Here is a 17,078-nt window from a genome sequence, read left to right as displayed (position 1 = left end):
TGCAGAAGAGGTACTTACGGTAAGCGAACAATGTCCCTGGCAGTATCTCTCTGCAGTGGATCCATGCTTGGGGATCCACCCACTAGACACAAAAATATCTGCTGTACCTATAGTTATTTTATAAATGCATCTAAGTCATTTCTTAAGGCAGAAAAAACCACTCTATCTAGACCGTGTAAAGATTACATAACACATTAAAATAAGGTATTAATCCATTTTTTAATTTTGAAATTAATTGAAGACCTGCTTAATGAATACGCAGAATTTATAAATTACACCAACAGTTCAACAAAACCAAGGACCTATTAGTCCTACAATACATTGGTACCCATGGACAGTCTGTAATATAAAATTATTCAAACATACTCATTCATACTAAGAACCATTCACACCATAGTAACAAGTGACACATACACCCTAAAATCTAAAAGATGAACAAAATACAGGCCCAAAAATGGTAGGCGAGTCTTCTTAGGTGTAAAGCATACACAGATGAATACAATAAAGAATGACCAGGTATGGAAAGCAGAATGGGATAACAAAAGAATTGTTCTTGTGGTATTGTAAGGTCTTAGTAAATCTGTGTAATGAACAGTTCAGTTCAATACGCCGACGCGCGTTTCGGTGTAACACCCCCTTTCCCCGGGGTAACACCTTCTTCAGGGCGAGAAATTATTCAAATGTGAGTTCCATGGGACCTACCGAGTGATAAACAAAAATTAGTGAACAAAAAACGCTTATTCTAAATATATGCATTTGATAATCCAATTTTTCATACAGTTACAGATAACAAAATTCATGTAAAATGAGCACTGGTCTAGACACATGAGTGGTTGAGCATTGGATACACAATTTAAATTCTGGACGTTGCACACATGATGAGAAAAACATATAACAAATAACCAGAATACAAGAAAGAATATGAAAAAAGACAAAACAAAGAATGGTTTTATCATACTAACAATCAAAGCGATTTCTAGATGTATTGTTTTAACTAGATACCGTTACACAAAATCTGGGGAAGAACATTCGGTTGGAAACAGTAGATTAAAAAAATATATACGGATGTTGACCATAGTGGTATATCCCAAGAAACAGTTTGGGAGATAGTTACAACCTATTCATTAAGCAGGTTTTCTTCAATTAATTTCAAAATTAAAAAATGGATTAATACCTTATTTTAATGTGTTATGTAATCTTTACACGGTCTAGATAGAGTGGTTTTTTCTGCCTTAAGAAATGACTTAGATGCATTTATAAAATAACTATAGGTACAGCAGATATTTTTGTGTTTACTTGTGAATTATCCCCTGCTGCTCTACCTTCATCTATTTAGGGGTTCCCCTTCTTTAGTGGTTGATCCACCCACTAGACACCAGAGAAGATGTTTGGTAGGGGAGGGAACCATGCCCGATGCTATTAGCAAGAACCCCTGCCTACAAATGCAAGTACAGTCTGCGACCCGGAGTGGCCTACGTTGAGAGAGGGTAGGCTGAAGTTTGGATTCTTTTGGACGTAGTTTTGACATTGGGTCAGCAGAGGCGGGTCGAGGGGGGGGGGGGTAAATCTCAATTTCTTCTCACTTGCCTGGTGAATAGACGCACTATTTGGGCCCAGGGTAAGCGGGCAGCCAGGAAACCGTGCGAACTCTGGGCGTTGTCACTCCTAGTGACCGAGCGACATCCAGGGTGGTGTCGTTTTCCTGGATCCCACTACATTTTCCTTACAAGAACACCATGCAAACTTCAAACTTTGGCTAACATCATGCACTTTCCTCACATTTCTGTGAGGGAAAGTTCAGGAATGTGCGAATATCCACACAATTCCTACTGCCTAGCGTTCCAACACTTTTCACAATAAAAACACTCATCACTTGTGTGGCGGAGTCTATTTCCTGAGCCCAGAGCAGCCTACCCATGGGCTATGCGAAAACCACATTGACTTCATACGGTCACAGTTTTCATCCACTCCTGTCGCGGGTGATAGGCCCAGCCACACAAGCGGGAGATCCTTTATATTAGGAGATGTGTTGGAAATGCTAGGTGGTAGGAATGGCATTTTGTGGAAGGTTCCATTTCAGCATTGGGTTCCTCTTGTCTAAATGTTGGAGACATTCTCAGGGTCGTGCTATAGGTTTCCGGACACATTTTGTCGATTCCAAATATTCAGATTTTGGCCTCATGTCACGGTGTCCATTTCCAAGATTTCAATGTTGGCCTTGAGCCGTGTTCTCCAGTCACAAGATTACAGTGTTGGCTGAACACGGTGCATCCTTTGTTCTCCAGCTTGATTCCTAGCTGGGTAGTAGCATCTGCAATGCAGCGCGGACAATCAAAGTATGTTCCTTGGGTGATAGTTTGCCTCACCGCACTTCTGCTGCCCTCCAACTAGGCTGTTTTGGATTCTACAAATACCAGAGTCCAGGAAATCCATTCTCAATTCAGAGTCCATCGACCTCCCTCGTGTGGATTGTCTCCCCTTCGCTATACCCTTGGCTTCATCTAAAGGCTCTTCCTTTTCTCTTGAGGCAGTTTCACAAAAATATGTGCTTAAAAACAAAGACCGACAGACTTCTGTTTTAGTTTTCTTTGTGCTCTTTTCCCTCTATTTATCTGACCAAAATCAAGTGCTGTCTCTCAGATGGCGCGCGCTCCTTTGTCCGTGTTCTGCCCTGGGGAGCTGAGGAGTGTTGTGATCCAGTGGTGTGCTCCACCCAGTAGTCGCAACTGTTATGCGGAAGCGGTGTGGGGCACCTTTGAGCTTCAGGAACAAACTCTTTCATAGGAGTGCTTTGGATGCTCTTTCTCTGTGTGCTCCCAAGATGTCCCTTTACGTCAGGTTGTCTTACGCTTGCAGAGGATCACATGCGCCGTCCTACATGCCAGTAGTAATGTGTCCACACAAGGTCTACTTAAGTGTTTTCTCAGTTCTTTGCTAGACGTTGAGAATCTGTCTAGTGAATAGCGTTTTTTGAAGCTCTTTTGCTTGAGTTTGATTTCACCGCTATCCGATAGCGAAGGCTTCGCTATCACGCTAACGTGAGGTAGAGACCAACCAGCCGCACACGGAAGCAAAAAGAATCGCCTTCCGCCTCCTCACCCACGCACACAAAGCCCTACACGACCAAGGCCCGAGCTACCTCAACAGCCGAATCAACTTCTACGCTCCCAAACGCCACCTCCGATCAGCCAACCACGCCCTCGCCGCCGTCCCCCGCATCCGAAGAGCGACTACAGGAGGAAGATCCTTCTCCTACCTGGCCGCCAAGACCTGGAACTCCCTCCCGACCGACCTGCGCCTGACCCAAGACCACCTCTCCTTCAGGAAGAAGCTGAAGACCTGGCTGTTCGAGCAGTAGTGGCACCCCCCCCCCCCCACCCCCAGCGCCTTGAGACCCTACGGGTATGTAGTGCGCTCTATAAATGTCATTGATTGATTGATTGATTGATTGATTGAAGCATGGCTCCACCAGACTATGTGTAGTGCTGTACAGTTCATCACTGCTTCACAAACCTCTCCGCTCCTCTGCTGAACATTTCAGTGGGTTGAAATATTGTCTGTGTGCTCCAGAGTTCAGTGTTACTTGGGTATGGTGTGTTGACCCACAACACTGGACTCTTCACTGTGATTCCACGGCCTCGCTACCATGGATTCCTGGGATCTCTGCTGACACATGTAGCTTAGCCACATATCTACGTGCTGCTGTGTATGTTTTTTTTTTCATCACATCTGTAGTTTTTCACAAACTGTGATGGACTTTTCTGTCGTATGACCTGTCACGCATCTGAACTCAAACGCATATCATTGTCGCAATCATTTCGTACAGTAAGTAAACCCGCCTTTTTTCAGAAATTTTCTTTTAAACTCTTTTCTTTGGTATGACCATTATTTACCCAACATGTTTAATTAATGAGGATTTTGTGGCTTGTAGTAGTTCTTGATGTGCACCATAGGTATGAGCATTAGGAATGTATTGAGTAGTAAACCTCCATCAGCGGCTTTGGGTCTGATTTCTGTTTATCTGTTGGATTTGTTGTAGGCCGCCACGAGTCGCAGGAGCCATTTTTGGACTGGCTGTTGTTGCTGAGTAACATGTCGGCCCTCCCGTGGGTCCACAGCGTCAGCTACGGCGATGATGAAGACAGCCTGTCGGTGGCCTACATGGAGCGGATTAACGTGGAGTTCATGAAGGCGGCAGCGAGAGGACTCACCATACTATTTGCCTCAGGTACAGCCTCGAAAGCACAACAATACCATGCATGGTATCTGGCCATTATCACCTTACCCCACAGTATCTGGGCTGCTGTACCCAGGGTGCAATGCAGTTGTGACCTTACCCAGCCACAGCAGTTCATTGAGGCAGGGCGGTAGGGGATACCATGAGGCACCAGGAGACATCCCTGTTTCGGTCTCGCCTGACCCAGTGCATGCGCTGGTCTGGCGAGACTTATTGAGAGGGCTCCAAAAAGTGCTACCAGGCCAGCCTAGAGCTACAGTGCATGTGCGCGGGTGCGCGCGCCACGCTTTACCACGATTAATTTCACTTTCGCGGCCGCACGGCCGCTTGGCATAGCCAATAGGTCTCGCTTTTGGGACCTTATAAGTATTTAGTTATGCAACTGTTGCATGGCTAAACACTTATAAGTTCCCAAAGGCGAGACCTATTGGCTATGCCGATGCTTGTTTTAGTGTTTTAGTTAGAGTCTCAGCATACAGGGGGTTCGTACAGATTGTTTGCAAGAGATTTAGTACGTTTTTTAAAATCAGGTTTCGTGTGAGGCCATATGGGGTTTTTGTCGATTTTTCAGAAATGAGAAATCTGTGGAAAGTACACAATTTTTAAGCAAGGATTGTCAGGCCTTGAAAAATCATAAAAATGTTTCTAGATTTAGAGGTCTACTAACTTGAATAATCTACTCGACCGAACTAATGTACTTTACCTGCAAATTGGTCTCAAATTGTGTGATCCTAGGTAAATATTTTATTTTATAGAGCTGCCTTTTTGTTTATTATCGCATGTGAGAACACCTTCAGGCATGCGAGTTCAGCATTTCTGCTGTTCAAAAAAAACATTTTTTATATTTAATAGTCTAAACGTTTGCTCCATGTATAATAAAAATCAAGTCGACATATAGGGTACACATGACCCCTGACTTGCCTCTTAGTTCACTAATAGCTTTTTCATCAGGTAGAGGGCAGAAATATTTCTTGGTTCATGTTTAAAAACGCACTTTTAATAAATGTATTACTAACACATGAGGTGGTAGTGCACTGTCATTTACAGGCAGCACATTTTCCATTGAAATGTCCCCAAATTTTCCCACTAACCTGCAGTTTTACTGATAAAACTATGTAGCCCATAAATATTGTTTGGAAATTGTGTTTCAGCAAAACTATTTAGCATTTGCACATCACCAAGTAAAGTGTTCTGATTTGTAAAAATCTTTTGTTTCACCACACAGAATTAAAAAAATGTGCCTTAATAATTACTGAAATCTATTTTGAAATGTTTGTACAGTTTACTTATTAGCTATTTCAATGTTGTCTTAGAAAAAAAGCTCGACATCTTACAGTCTTTCGTGTCACATGCTTTGCACAGCATCATTGTCACACAGGTCACTTAAAAAAATTCTCTAACTTCACGGTCAGAAAGAAAAGTAAATGTAATAAGACAAACTGACTTTTGACCTCTGTCTGTGAATTCAGAGCAAATGTGAATAGATTAAAACAAGATTTAAAGACATCTTTTTTACTCATTCACTTTGTGAGTGAACAGAACACCTGTTATTTGTCAGCTCACCAGAACGAGCAAATAGGTCCTAGAAATAGCTCGCCCTGATGAAATCTGACTCGCCATAGCGAGTGAGCAAGAAGATTTCTCGAGGCCGATTGTTTTTCTTGGGTGGCTGAGGTTTAGGCACAAGGTAATTGTGCAGATTTGTTTTAAGGCCGATGGGCTGGCTTGTGTACACAGGTCCGAGGGGCTGGCGTGCGAACACAGGTCCGAGGGGCTGGCTTGTGGTCACAGGTCCGAGGGGCTGGCTTGTGTACACAGGTCCGAGGGGCTGGCTTGTGTACACAGGTCCGAGGGGCTGGCTTGTGTACACAGGTCCGAGGGGCTGACTTGTGGTCACAGGTCCGAGGGGCTGACTTGTGGTCACAGGTCCGAGGGGCTGACTTGTGGTCACAGGTCCGAGGGGCTGACTTGTGGTCACAGGTCCGAGGGGCTGACTTGTGGTCACAGGTCCGAGGGGCTGACTTGTGTACACAGGTCCGAGGGGCTGACTTGTGTACACAGGTCCGAGGGGCTGACTTGTGTACACAGGTCCGAGGGGCTAGCTTGTGTACACAGGTCCGAGGGGCTAGCTTGTGTACACAGGTCCGAGGGGCTGGCTTCTGTACACAGGTCCGAGGAACTGACTTATGTACACAGGTCCGAGGGGCTAGATTGTGTACACAGGTCCGAGGGGCTAGCTTGTGTACACAGGTCCGAGGGGCTGGCTTCTGTACACAGGTCCGAGGAACTGACTTGTGTACACAAGTCCGAGGGGCTGACTTGTGTACACAAGTCCGAGGGGCTGACTTGTGTACACAAGTCCGAGGGGCTGACTTGTGTACACAAGTCCGAGGGGCTGACTTGTGTACACAAGTCCGAGGGGCTGACTTGTGTACACAAGTCCGAGGGGCTGACTTGTGTACACAAGTCCGAGGGGCTGACTTGTGAACACAGGTCCAATGGTCTGGCGTGTGAACACAGGTCCAAGGGGCTGGCTTGTGTACGCAGGTCGGAGGGGCTGGCTTGTGAACGCAGGTCGGAGGGGCTGGCTTGTGAACGCAGGTCGGAGGGGCTGGCTTGTGAACACAGGTCGGAGGGGCTGGCTTGTGAACACAGGTCGGAGGGGCTGGCTTGTGAACACAGGTCGGAGGGGCTGGCTTGTGAACACAGGTCGGAGGGGCTGGCTTGTGCACACAGGTCTGAGGGGCTGACTTGTGTACACAAGTCTTAGGGACTGGCGTGTGAACCTAGATCTGAGGGGCTGATGTATGAACACCGGTCCGAAGGGCTGGCATGTGAAAACAGGTCCTGTTTGATACAGATACAGTTGCTGAGAGCCCTAGTTGGTACTTAAGGAGATATTGAAGGCACTACACTATACTTTAACTAGTGATAGGAAGTCCAGTGTATGTTTCTTTCTTTCTGACACACCACTTGCACTGCCATGCTGTCATGCAGTGTCTTTTAGTAGGGTAAATTGTGGAGACCTTCTCATTACAGGGGTGTAAGAGGAGTTAATGTGGCTCAATGTTCGAATTACATTTTGGTTGGGCAAAGTGATATGTCGAAGGATGCAAGGGTTGGCCAGTACTCGAAGAGAAGTTACAGACTGATGTTGTCCGAGGGAGGGGCGTCGTAGTAGAGGATGCGCACAAGGATGACAGTGGCATGTCTCCTAGTCTGGAGATGGATAAAGATCAGAGGGTTCACTGAAGAGTGTCAAAATCCCTTTAGTCAACCATGTCCAATAGGGGGACCACAGACCAACATTGCATGATTCACTGAATTGAGGAGAGGTTATCCTGTTTCAAGCTGGTGAGCCCACACAACACCAGGAAACCTTTCCCCGTTCCGGAGGGACCCAGAGATCTTACACCTTCACATCCCTGGCTAGGGGTCATGTACAGTTGACTGGAGTGCAACGGTCTTGATTCCAGAGCCATTTGAACCATCTTCATAGTATTCACAGTTCCAGATATAGCTCTTTTGAAAGATGCAGTTGGCCTACAGCCGTAAAGTCCATCTGTAATTTGAACCTAGTGAAGCCCTGGGGTCCAGTTGGCGCCCAAAGCTCTGCCACTAGCAGTGTTTGATCACAAGTGGTTCTTTGAGGAAGGCAGTCCCCCAAGTTTTGGCACCTCTGGAGATATTATTGTGGATTCTGACCCACTATTACATTTACCTCCATTCAGATTTCAGAGATCTAACTTGCCTCTCAACTGTGTCCTACCAAAGCGCTGGGGGATCCCTACACCGAGACCCTGAAATCTTCACTGGTGACTTTACTGGAGTCACCCGTATGGTTTAGGATATATAAATACCAATGCATGCACACATACATACATAATGTATAAGAACTCAGACATGATACTCATGGTGAACAATGATTCACTTTTCAATGCGGTGGGGAAATGTTAGTGTGAGAGTCTTTCAATCTGTAAATATAGGATTACAGGATGGTGAACCCTTGTATGGGCTGTTGCCTAGGAGCCGGACATCAGTGGCTGCTGCCCTTTGTTTTCATGTTGTGGTGCAGTCACATTTGTGTTATTGTCTCCCCCTGAAATCACAGATATAGGAAGAGAATTGGAAGCGCTTGTCAGTGGACTCCAGCGAAATAGCACTGGTGCTGAATGCAGTCCTTGCCTGCTTTGGTATCCTCCCTTTGCAATGGCCTTTGGAGATCCGTAACCTTCAGACTCTGCTCTTGATGTCCATCTCTGTGCATCCCTCCTTCTAGCATAGCATGCCAGCCACAGCCTTTAAGGCAAAAAGGACAGGCTTTCTTACTTTTGATTCGATTCTCATTTGGAAACATTGAAGCTTCAGCAAATTTCAAAAATCATTACAAGTCAATATAGACCCCTGTCTCACCTGTCGAGGAACCACCTTGTGTCAGGATGTGGGTGTAACATTCATTTTGATGTGAGAGGAGGGACAGTGAGTGCAGCCTACTAGAGTCTCCAGACAGAGCGCGAGGCACCGGGTAAAGGCTTACCGACCAGGCTGAGAGTGAGGCCCTGAGAGAGTGAGGGTGTTGACAGGGAGAGAATTGTCTAGTGTCAAAGAATGGAGCACGGAGGGAAGTAGGGGTGTAATGCAACAGACAGTAGGGAAGGCACCTGGCAGCAGTGGAGTGGAGCACTGAACACAGTGAGGGGAGATGTGGAGTTGATCCATTGGAATATATTCAAGGTCCGGGCAGTAAACTCAGCAAAAACAGGTGTTGAAGATCTTGGGGACTGTCAGAGAAGGGCAGCCACAGCCAGGTGCAAGTGTGTGTAGATCTGCTCCACAGATACCACTGCAGATTTTTCCATGTCAAAAACTCTTTAAGGGCTTGCATAACTATCAAGGTTTGAAATGACTAGGGATGTGTAGAGGAATATGTGCATTTTTGGCCGCGGGATTTAATGTAGAGTAGAAGTAAATAGGTGGTGGATGTGACTGGGAAAGCCAAAGAGAAAGCTCTTTAGAATAGTGGAAAAAACACTGCCAGCTCTCCCTCTTCCCATTCAGTTGAGGAACTTGACCAGATTGAAAGTCCTCAGACTTTAAGGGTGTTTATAAAGTCACAATGATGATCTTATCCACCAGATAGATGGTGAAGCAGTGATGGTTCGTCCTATAGATGGTATCACATCTCTATTTTGGAAGGTTTTGGGGGTACTCCATGATCTCCCAGAAAGGCCAATTCACAGCACCACTCCTTTCCTAAAACATGACTTGTCCTCTTTCTTGGATAGAGATTCGGAAATGGTGAGTATGTGTAATTTAATTTCTTTCATAAAACCCTTCATTGTCCCAGTTGTGAGCTCCATCACTAATGCATCCTTGCTTTGGCATTGGAACATCTGTGGCATAGAGGATCCTCGGCTGTGCCTTCCTTATGCCTTTCATCATAGGTGACTGCTGCTTTCTTGAAGTCCTCAGATGGAGAATCAATTCTCCAGTTCACAAATTCCATCTTATCACAGAAGGGGATTCAGATCAGTGCAGCTGGTAATCTCCATGGTTTTTTTTTGCAGGGGACTCTGGGGCTGGCTGCCGGCACGAAGAGAAAGGGATAAATGTATTCAGGCCCAGTTTTCCCGCTTCCAGGTAAGAACATGTCTCGTAAACCCTAGCCTGATCTTCCAGGTGTAGCTGGAGAGTTCTCACAGACAAAATACAACACAAGGTCTGTAAAGCAGACCTTCATTACAATTGGTAGAACATTAGTTGATGTTTGTGTGAATGGCAGTGTCATGAGATGTACTTGAGTACCAGAGTACTAGTAGGGGGTGATGAGAATGAAAACACTGGTGAGGAGCCAACATCTAATGAAACTTGCAACTTTTAGCATGGACATCAGAGGTCGGTGGTGAGTTTAGGTAGTAGGTGGGAATTGTGACTGTAACCATGAGGTCATTTGGCGATGCTTCACCAGTTGTCAAACACATTTTTAGTCACTTACACATACATAAATAGATAACCCAGGTGACCTAATCTGCAAGGTTTAGGAGAGCTGAAGAGCGAACAGTCGATGACGGCCACAGAGAGAAGCAACGCTGCACTGAAGCAAAGTGTGCGATGAGTTGGTGTTTGTGGTTGCTTGTCACATGTTTTAGAGCAGATCATGGAGTGCTAACAGTTCAAGGTAGGAATGGAGGAGAAGTTTGGGAGGTCTGAGTTTTGTTGTATTTGTAATTCTCAAAATGTGTTTTCGTCCTTCTCTCTGCAGTCCATATGTCACCACAGTGGGAGGAACGTCATTCAAGAACCCATTCTCTGTCACCTACGAGGTGACAGACTACATCAGTGGTGGAGGGTTCAGCAACATCTTTCCTATGCCAGACTATCAGGTGCCTTGGTCTTTTTTTAATCTTTGATGCAACAAGATGATAGTTGTCCACTTTACTTGATGATCCTTGTTTTCTTCCTGGTCCCAGTGCATGTTTCTTATAAAACTTACTTCACCTCTAGTTCGCCTTATTGTTTGTTTTGAATCACCCTCCAGTGTTACCTGCTTCTTAAGTGTCCCCATCGTCCTGCAATCCATATACACAGAACCTCTTCAGCCACGCACCTGAGATTACCCTCTGACTACAACGCCTGCCTTGATACCTTTATCCTTTGTTCTCCTCACATTATTGTACTCCATGTTACATAAAACATTCCCCATGGACTTCAAATTGATATGTCTTTCCTTTACACTTCATCTAACCAGAATTAATTTACACTCATGGTTTCTACCCACAATATTACCTTTTGGCTCTCACCTATTATACTATTAATGATTCTCCCCCCTAAACCTAATAAAAAATAACAATGACAAATACTCCTAAAAGTCCACACTACTTTCCTAGAAGATGTTTAATGCCCTACTTGTTCTTTCAGCCATACCATTCCCCTTGGGATTGTATATGAAAGAGCGATAGTGCACCATTCCATGTTGTTACAAGACATCTCTCATCTAAGTAAAACAGAATTATACACCAGTATCTGTAACCAGCGTGTTAAGTGCTCTGTCAGGGAAGAAACACTTTTTTAACAACTTGAAGACCTGAAGAGTTTTTACATTTTGACCATTTCTACGCTAGTAATACTTCAGCTCTATGACACATCTGTCCTCTCTTCCTAATCCAAACCTGCTCTATCCATTGTGGTTTCCTGAAACACCATTGGAACATCTACATCTTATAAAGGAACTGCTCTGCTCTGGTGCACTTTGTGAGGGGAATACTACCGTTGTCTGGTGGCGGCAAGCATGGGAAATACAAGACCACTGACCCTGCATATTAAGCTACTGCGTGCCAAGCCAAACCAGTGAAAACGTCATTTAATTTGCTTTTACAATCTCTCCAGTTTTTGTGTAAGAAAAGTTTGTAGACTATGAGGGGCTGATAATTCATTATCAGTAACTAAGTGAGGATGCCAGTGGGGGAATAATGTGTACCAACAAACTGCAAAATGTACCTGAGAAGTTAAATAGTATCTTTGGAAGTTGGGACCACAAACCCCCACCCCCCCTTGCTTAAGGGTAATATATGAGTCCCCCATTGAATAAAATGTTCTTTCTCAGCCCACACCAGTCTTGTTAAGTACTATTGGTGGTGTCACATTACAAAATGGATGTAGGAATTTTGGCAGGACCCCTATTTTAAAGATGGTGGTCTGACTCGCTGTGCATGTGGGCAGGACTATCTGCCTCTTAATATGATACTCCAACTTCTCCACTGTTGTGTTATAGTTTCCCTAGTGATCACACCAAGGTCCCTGTGAACCACTATTACCAGATATTGTATAGAGTCAAATTTCCTGTAGAGTGGAAAGTCCAGGTCCACTCTCTGCTTGAATTAATTGACAAGATTACCTCCACTAGTTTATACAGATGACCAACTGGAGTTCAACCCATCAGAATACTGAAAGCCCCTAAAAACAATCTTAAATATTTTCTAAAATGAATTTTCAGGGCAGAGGGTTCTCCATGGCACTCCAAGTTGGATCAAGCAATAGACCAACTGAAAATCGAGGCAAAGAGCATGCCCCTTCACAAAATTCCTTTCTCTCCCGGGGCCAAGGCTGTGAAGCACCAAGTCCAGACCATCTCGTCTGAACTGGATGGATCCTCACTCCAGTACAACTCTCTCACACTGGCCCTGGATAAGTCATATACTCCCGGGAAAGCTCAACCATATTTGCGAGACTCGCTCTCTGCCCAAGCAAGAAAGAAAATTCTGTACTTGCGCCTCACGGCCCTCAAGATTTCGGATTTCAACCCAAAATGGGCACGTACAGACAACATCCTCTCTTGCTGGTTATGCAATTACCACAGAGAATCCTGGCTACATCTCTTATGCTGCTGCCCAGAGCTGGCCAGCGATCGTCGTCGTTTGCTGCACCCGACCCTAAGGGGCATGGGCCTCAACTTGCAGTGAGGCCTCGAAATGGTGTTTTTCAGAAACCGCAACTTGCTTACTTGCCAGAGTTGGCAAGTTTACCAGTCAAATTAGAATTGCACTTGATTCCCATCAAAAGGCCGCAGATTTCAGGGTCCCTGTCATTCTGTAATGAAAATCATCTGGTGCCCTAACCCTGTCAGTCGTCACCTAACCCAGGGGTTTTTCGCACGGTCACTGGAATCATAAAGTGAACATGGGGCCCACTAGGGGGCACACTAACAACTTTTATTAATGACAATTGACATCTTGGAGGGAACGACCCTGTTGGATTTTTATATAGCCATTGACCCTTACAGGAGTAAAAGTGTGAAAGGGTGGTGACCCAATATTTTAACTCCTTTTTAAATTGAAGTTTTAAGTGGACATAAAGCAGTAAATAGAGCCCATGTAGCCATGGTGCTATTTTAAAGCTGAATACCAGGTTGCTCCTGGGGGAAGGGTGGTTGGGAGGGTGGCGCTGTTCATGTGTTTTATACTGTAAAGATTAGTAATTGCACAGTTAATAAAAATAATCTAGTAGTCTGGTGGTCTCACTCGCTGTGCATGTGGGCAGGACTATCTGCCTCTTAATATGATACTCCAGCTTCTCCACCGTTGTGTCATAGTTTCCCTAGTGATCACATCTAGACCCCTGTGAACCACTGTTAACAGATATTGTATAGAGTCAAATTTCTGTAGAGTGGAAAATCCAGGTCCACTCTCTGCATGCATTAACTGACAAGATTACCTCCACTAGTTTATGCAGAGGACCAAATGGAGTTCAACCCTGATAACAGCACAAATTGGACATACATTTGCTTCAGGAATGAGGTTTAACATACATCAGTACATCAGATCTCCTTGCTTCTTAAGTCCACCCCTTCACAGTGCAATCCAACGTCCACAATGCATCATACCTTCACAAACCTAATCCCCTCCCCCTCATGAGTGATTATCTAGACTAGTTTTCCTTGACCACTTCACACAGTCGCAAACATCATTTCCCTTGTGAGCTATGCTAACATTCCTTCACAACTTTGTACTCTCACAGACATCATCTTCCGGGTGATTAGTTATCCAGATTAATATTTCTTCACAACTCTATAGCCTCACATTCTTCATCCCTCTTATGAGTGGTTACCTCGACTAGCACTCCTTCCCAACGTCATTCCTTCACAGTTATCTTCCTGGTGACTAGTTATCCAGACTAACATTTCTTCACAACTCTATACCCTTGCAAACATCATCCCCCTTATGACTTGTTACTTAGACTGACATGCCTTCTCAACAGTTTTCTGTTTTGCAGCAAAGTTCATACTGAAGTTGGATTAATGGATCAACATCAACAGGATGTGGTTTGACCAGAACCTTTGTTGTTCAATGGGGACTTAAGAACTTTATAATGGTTAATGTAATTATAAAATCTATTCTCGACCCCTCAAGGGGTCTTAGAATGTGCCACACCCATAATTAGTTCTTCCACACTCCCTTTCTATTTCTTTTCTTTGCATAAAATGAATGTGAGGTGAGATAACAGCTCTTGGTGTTTGGTCTTGTGAATAAGAAATCAACTTGCCAGGTTGTTCATGCTACACAAACAGTGCACTTAGTTTCATTAGCTCCTTCTATAACATTATTTTGTCTAAATTAAACTCTACATTCGGTAGTCTATTCCCTGAGATCCCAAAAAAATTACCAGAACACATCCTTCTATATTAGTTATTGGATTCTTGATTTTATCACTCCTTTTCTTGGCTTCATATTCAAGACCCTCCTTACAGCTTGTGGCTCAAGCAGTTCACCACCTTATTCTTCGCTATTGTTGGAAAGATGCCACCGAGGCAGCAGTAAAGTTCATACTTTAATGATAATTCTGACAGCACGTGCAAAAAACTCCCTCCTATAGGTGGTCTTCAGCGGACCCTGATAGCCTTCGCTTGGTGACAATGCTAAGGTTGCTGTGAGTCCATGATCCGAAGACGCACCTTTTCCAGCCTTTGGCTTTCTTTTACAAGACCTTGTTAACAACTGTGATCATCCGATAGGTTTTCTAAAAGCAAATCAAGAATGCACCGATGCGGTCTGTGCAAGTCTATCAGTGGAAATGCGGAGTCCTCATGACATCGAGTCACAGGCAGGACTACGCTTACGGTAATCTTCATTCTTTGACTGGGATTAAGAAAGCAAGCATCATCACACATTCATCTTCAGGCACCGGTGGATCTGGAGAAAATGTCACTCTGAGGTTGCAAATTTAATGTAAATTTGTGCCACGAGCTGACTGCAAATTCCCGACCAACCACAGGATTTATTTTGGGGTTGGGGAGAAATGCTTGAAAGAAATACCTAGGAAGGCCGGTGTTTTAGACTGGAAGGCAGGGATTGTGTGTTTATAGCTGTTCTTGTCCCTCCCCAGGTTTCTGCTGTGAAGAACTACCTGAAGAATATACCAAAGCCGCCACCACAGAGCTACTACAATGCTAGCGGCCGGGCGTACCCCGATATCGCTGCCCTGTCTGACAACTACTGGATTGTGAGCAACCGCATCCCCATACCTTGGGTGTCGGGGACCTCGGTAAGGACTGGTATACTGGAACCATTGATTGTTAATAGGATCCATTGATTGTTAATAGGATCCATTGATTGTTAATAGGATCCATTGATTGTTAATAGGATCCATTGATTGTTAATAGGAACCAATGATTATTAATAGGAACCACTGATTATTATTAGAAAACATTGATTATTAATAAGAGCCGTTGATTATTAATAGAAACCACTGATTTATTAATAGGAGCCATTGATTATTAATAGGAGCCATTGATTATTAATAGGAACCAATGATTAATAATAGGAACCACTGATTATTAATGGTAATCATTGATTATTAATAGTAATCATTATCAACCAGAACCATTTATTATCAGTCCGAACCATTGATTAATAATAGGAACCTTTGATTAATAATAGGAACCTTTGATTATTAATAGGAACCTTTGATTATTAATAGGAACCATTGATTATTAATAGGAACCATTGATTATTAATAGGAACCATTGATTATTAATAGGAACCTTTGATTATTAATAGGAACCATTGATTAATAGAAACCATTGATTAATAATAGGGACCATTGATTATTAATAGACATGCAGAGCGAAAGTAGGAGCTTGTGAGCATTAGTGGCAATAGACATGCTGAGGAGAAGTAGGAGTCGGGGAGTGCTACTGTACCGGTGCCTAGTAACAGGTGGGCGAACAGGCTGCTTGAAGCTAGGAGCCGGTGCTGACTACCAGGAGGGCGAACAGGCTGCACGAAGCAAGGAGCCGGTGCTGACTACCAGGAGGGCAAACAGGCTGCGTGAAGCTAGGAGCCAGTGCTTACTACCAGGAGGGCAAACAGGCTGCACGAAGCAAGGAGCCGGTGCTTACTACCAGGAGGGCGAACAGGCTGCGCGAAGCAAGGAGTCGGTGTTTACTACCAGGAGGGCGAACAGGCTGCGCGAAGCAAGGAGTCGGTGCTTACTACCAGGAGGGCGAACAGGCTGCGCGAAGCAAGGAGTCGGTGCTTACTACCAGGAGGGCAAACAGGCTGCACGAAGCAAGGAGCCGGTGCTTACTACCAGGAGGGCGAACAGGCTGCGCGAAGCAAGGAGTCGGTGCTTACTACCAGGAGGGCGAACAGGCTGCGCGAAGCAAGGAGCCGGTGCTTACTACCAGGAGGGCGAACAGGCTGAGTGAAGCAAGGAGCCGGTGCTTACTACCAGGAGGGCGAACAGGCTGCGCGAAGCAAGGAGCCGGTGCTTACTACCAGGAGGGCGAACAGGCTGCGCGAAGCAAGGAGTCGGTGCTTACTACCAGGAGGGCGAACAGGCTGCGCGAAGCAAGGAGCCGGTGCTTACTACCAGGAGGGCAAACAGGCTGCGCGAAGCAAGGAGCCGGTGCTTACTAATAGGAGGGTGAGCAGGCTGCGCCAAGCAAGGTGCCAGTGCTGACTACCAGGAGGGCGAACAGGCTGCGCGAAGCAAGGAGCCGGTGCTTACTACCAGGAGGGCGAACAGGCTGCGCGAAGCAAGGAGCCGGTGCTTACTAATAGGAGGGTGAACAGGCTGCATGGGCCAATGATCCCGTGCTGACTACCAGGAGGGTGAACAGGCTGCGCAGGGCAAGGAGCCGGTGCTGACTACCAGGAGGGTGAACAGGCTGCGCAGGGCAAGGAGCCGGTGCTTACTACCAGGAGGGCGAATAGGCTGCGCAGGGCAAGGAGCCGGTGTTTACTACCAGGAGGGCGAACAGGCTGCACGAAGCAAGGAGCAGGTGCTTACTACCAGGAGGGCGAACAGGCTGAGCAGGCCAAGGAGCCGGGGCTTACTACCAGGA

The 17,078-nt window shown here is 45.3% G+C and overlaps 1 protein-coding gene across 3 annotated transcripts in view; it reads left to right on the top strand.

The window, feature by feature from the left end:
- TPP1 (tripeptidyl peptidase 1) overlaps positions 1-17,078 on the top strand; it is a 152,532-nt gene that overhangs the window by 98,957 nt on the left and 36,497 nt on the right. For 2 of the 3 annotated variants that reach the window (XM_085623561.1, XM_085623560.1), the window contains 4 exons: positions 4,040-4,228; positions 9,805-9,877; positions 10,500-10,620; positions 15,116-15,274. In XM_085623561.1, the coding sequence (XP_085479687.1) occupies positions 4,040-4,228; positions 9,805-9,877; positions 10,500-10,620; positions 15,116-15,274 (542 nt within the window). Of the gene's footprint in view, positions 1-4,039; positions 4,229-9,804; positions 9,878-10,499; positions 10,621-15,115; positions 16,358-17,078 lie in introns of all 3 variants that reach the window. The other variant, XR_014967990.1, reaches the window with a different exon arrangement.

Source organism: Triturus cristatus, chromosome 8 (genome assembly GCF_964204655.1).
Source record: "Triturus cristatus chromosome 8, aTriCri1.1, whole genome shotgun sequence".
Lineage (NCBI taxonomy): Eukaryota > Metazoa > Chordata > Amphibia > Caudata > Salamandridae > Triturus > Triturus cristatus.
The sequence above is the reverse complement of the archived record's forward strand: the minus strand, read 5'-3'. Positions and strand labels throughout refer to the sequence as shown.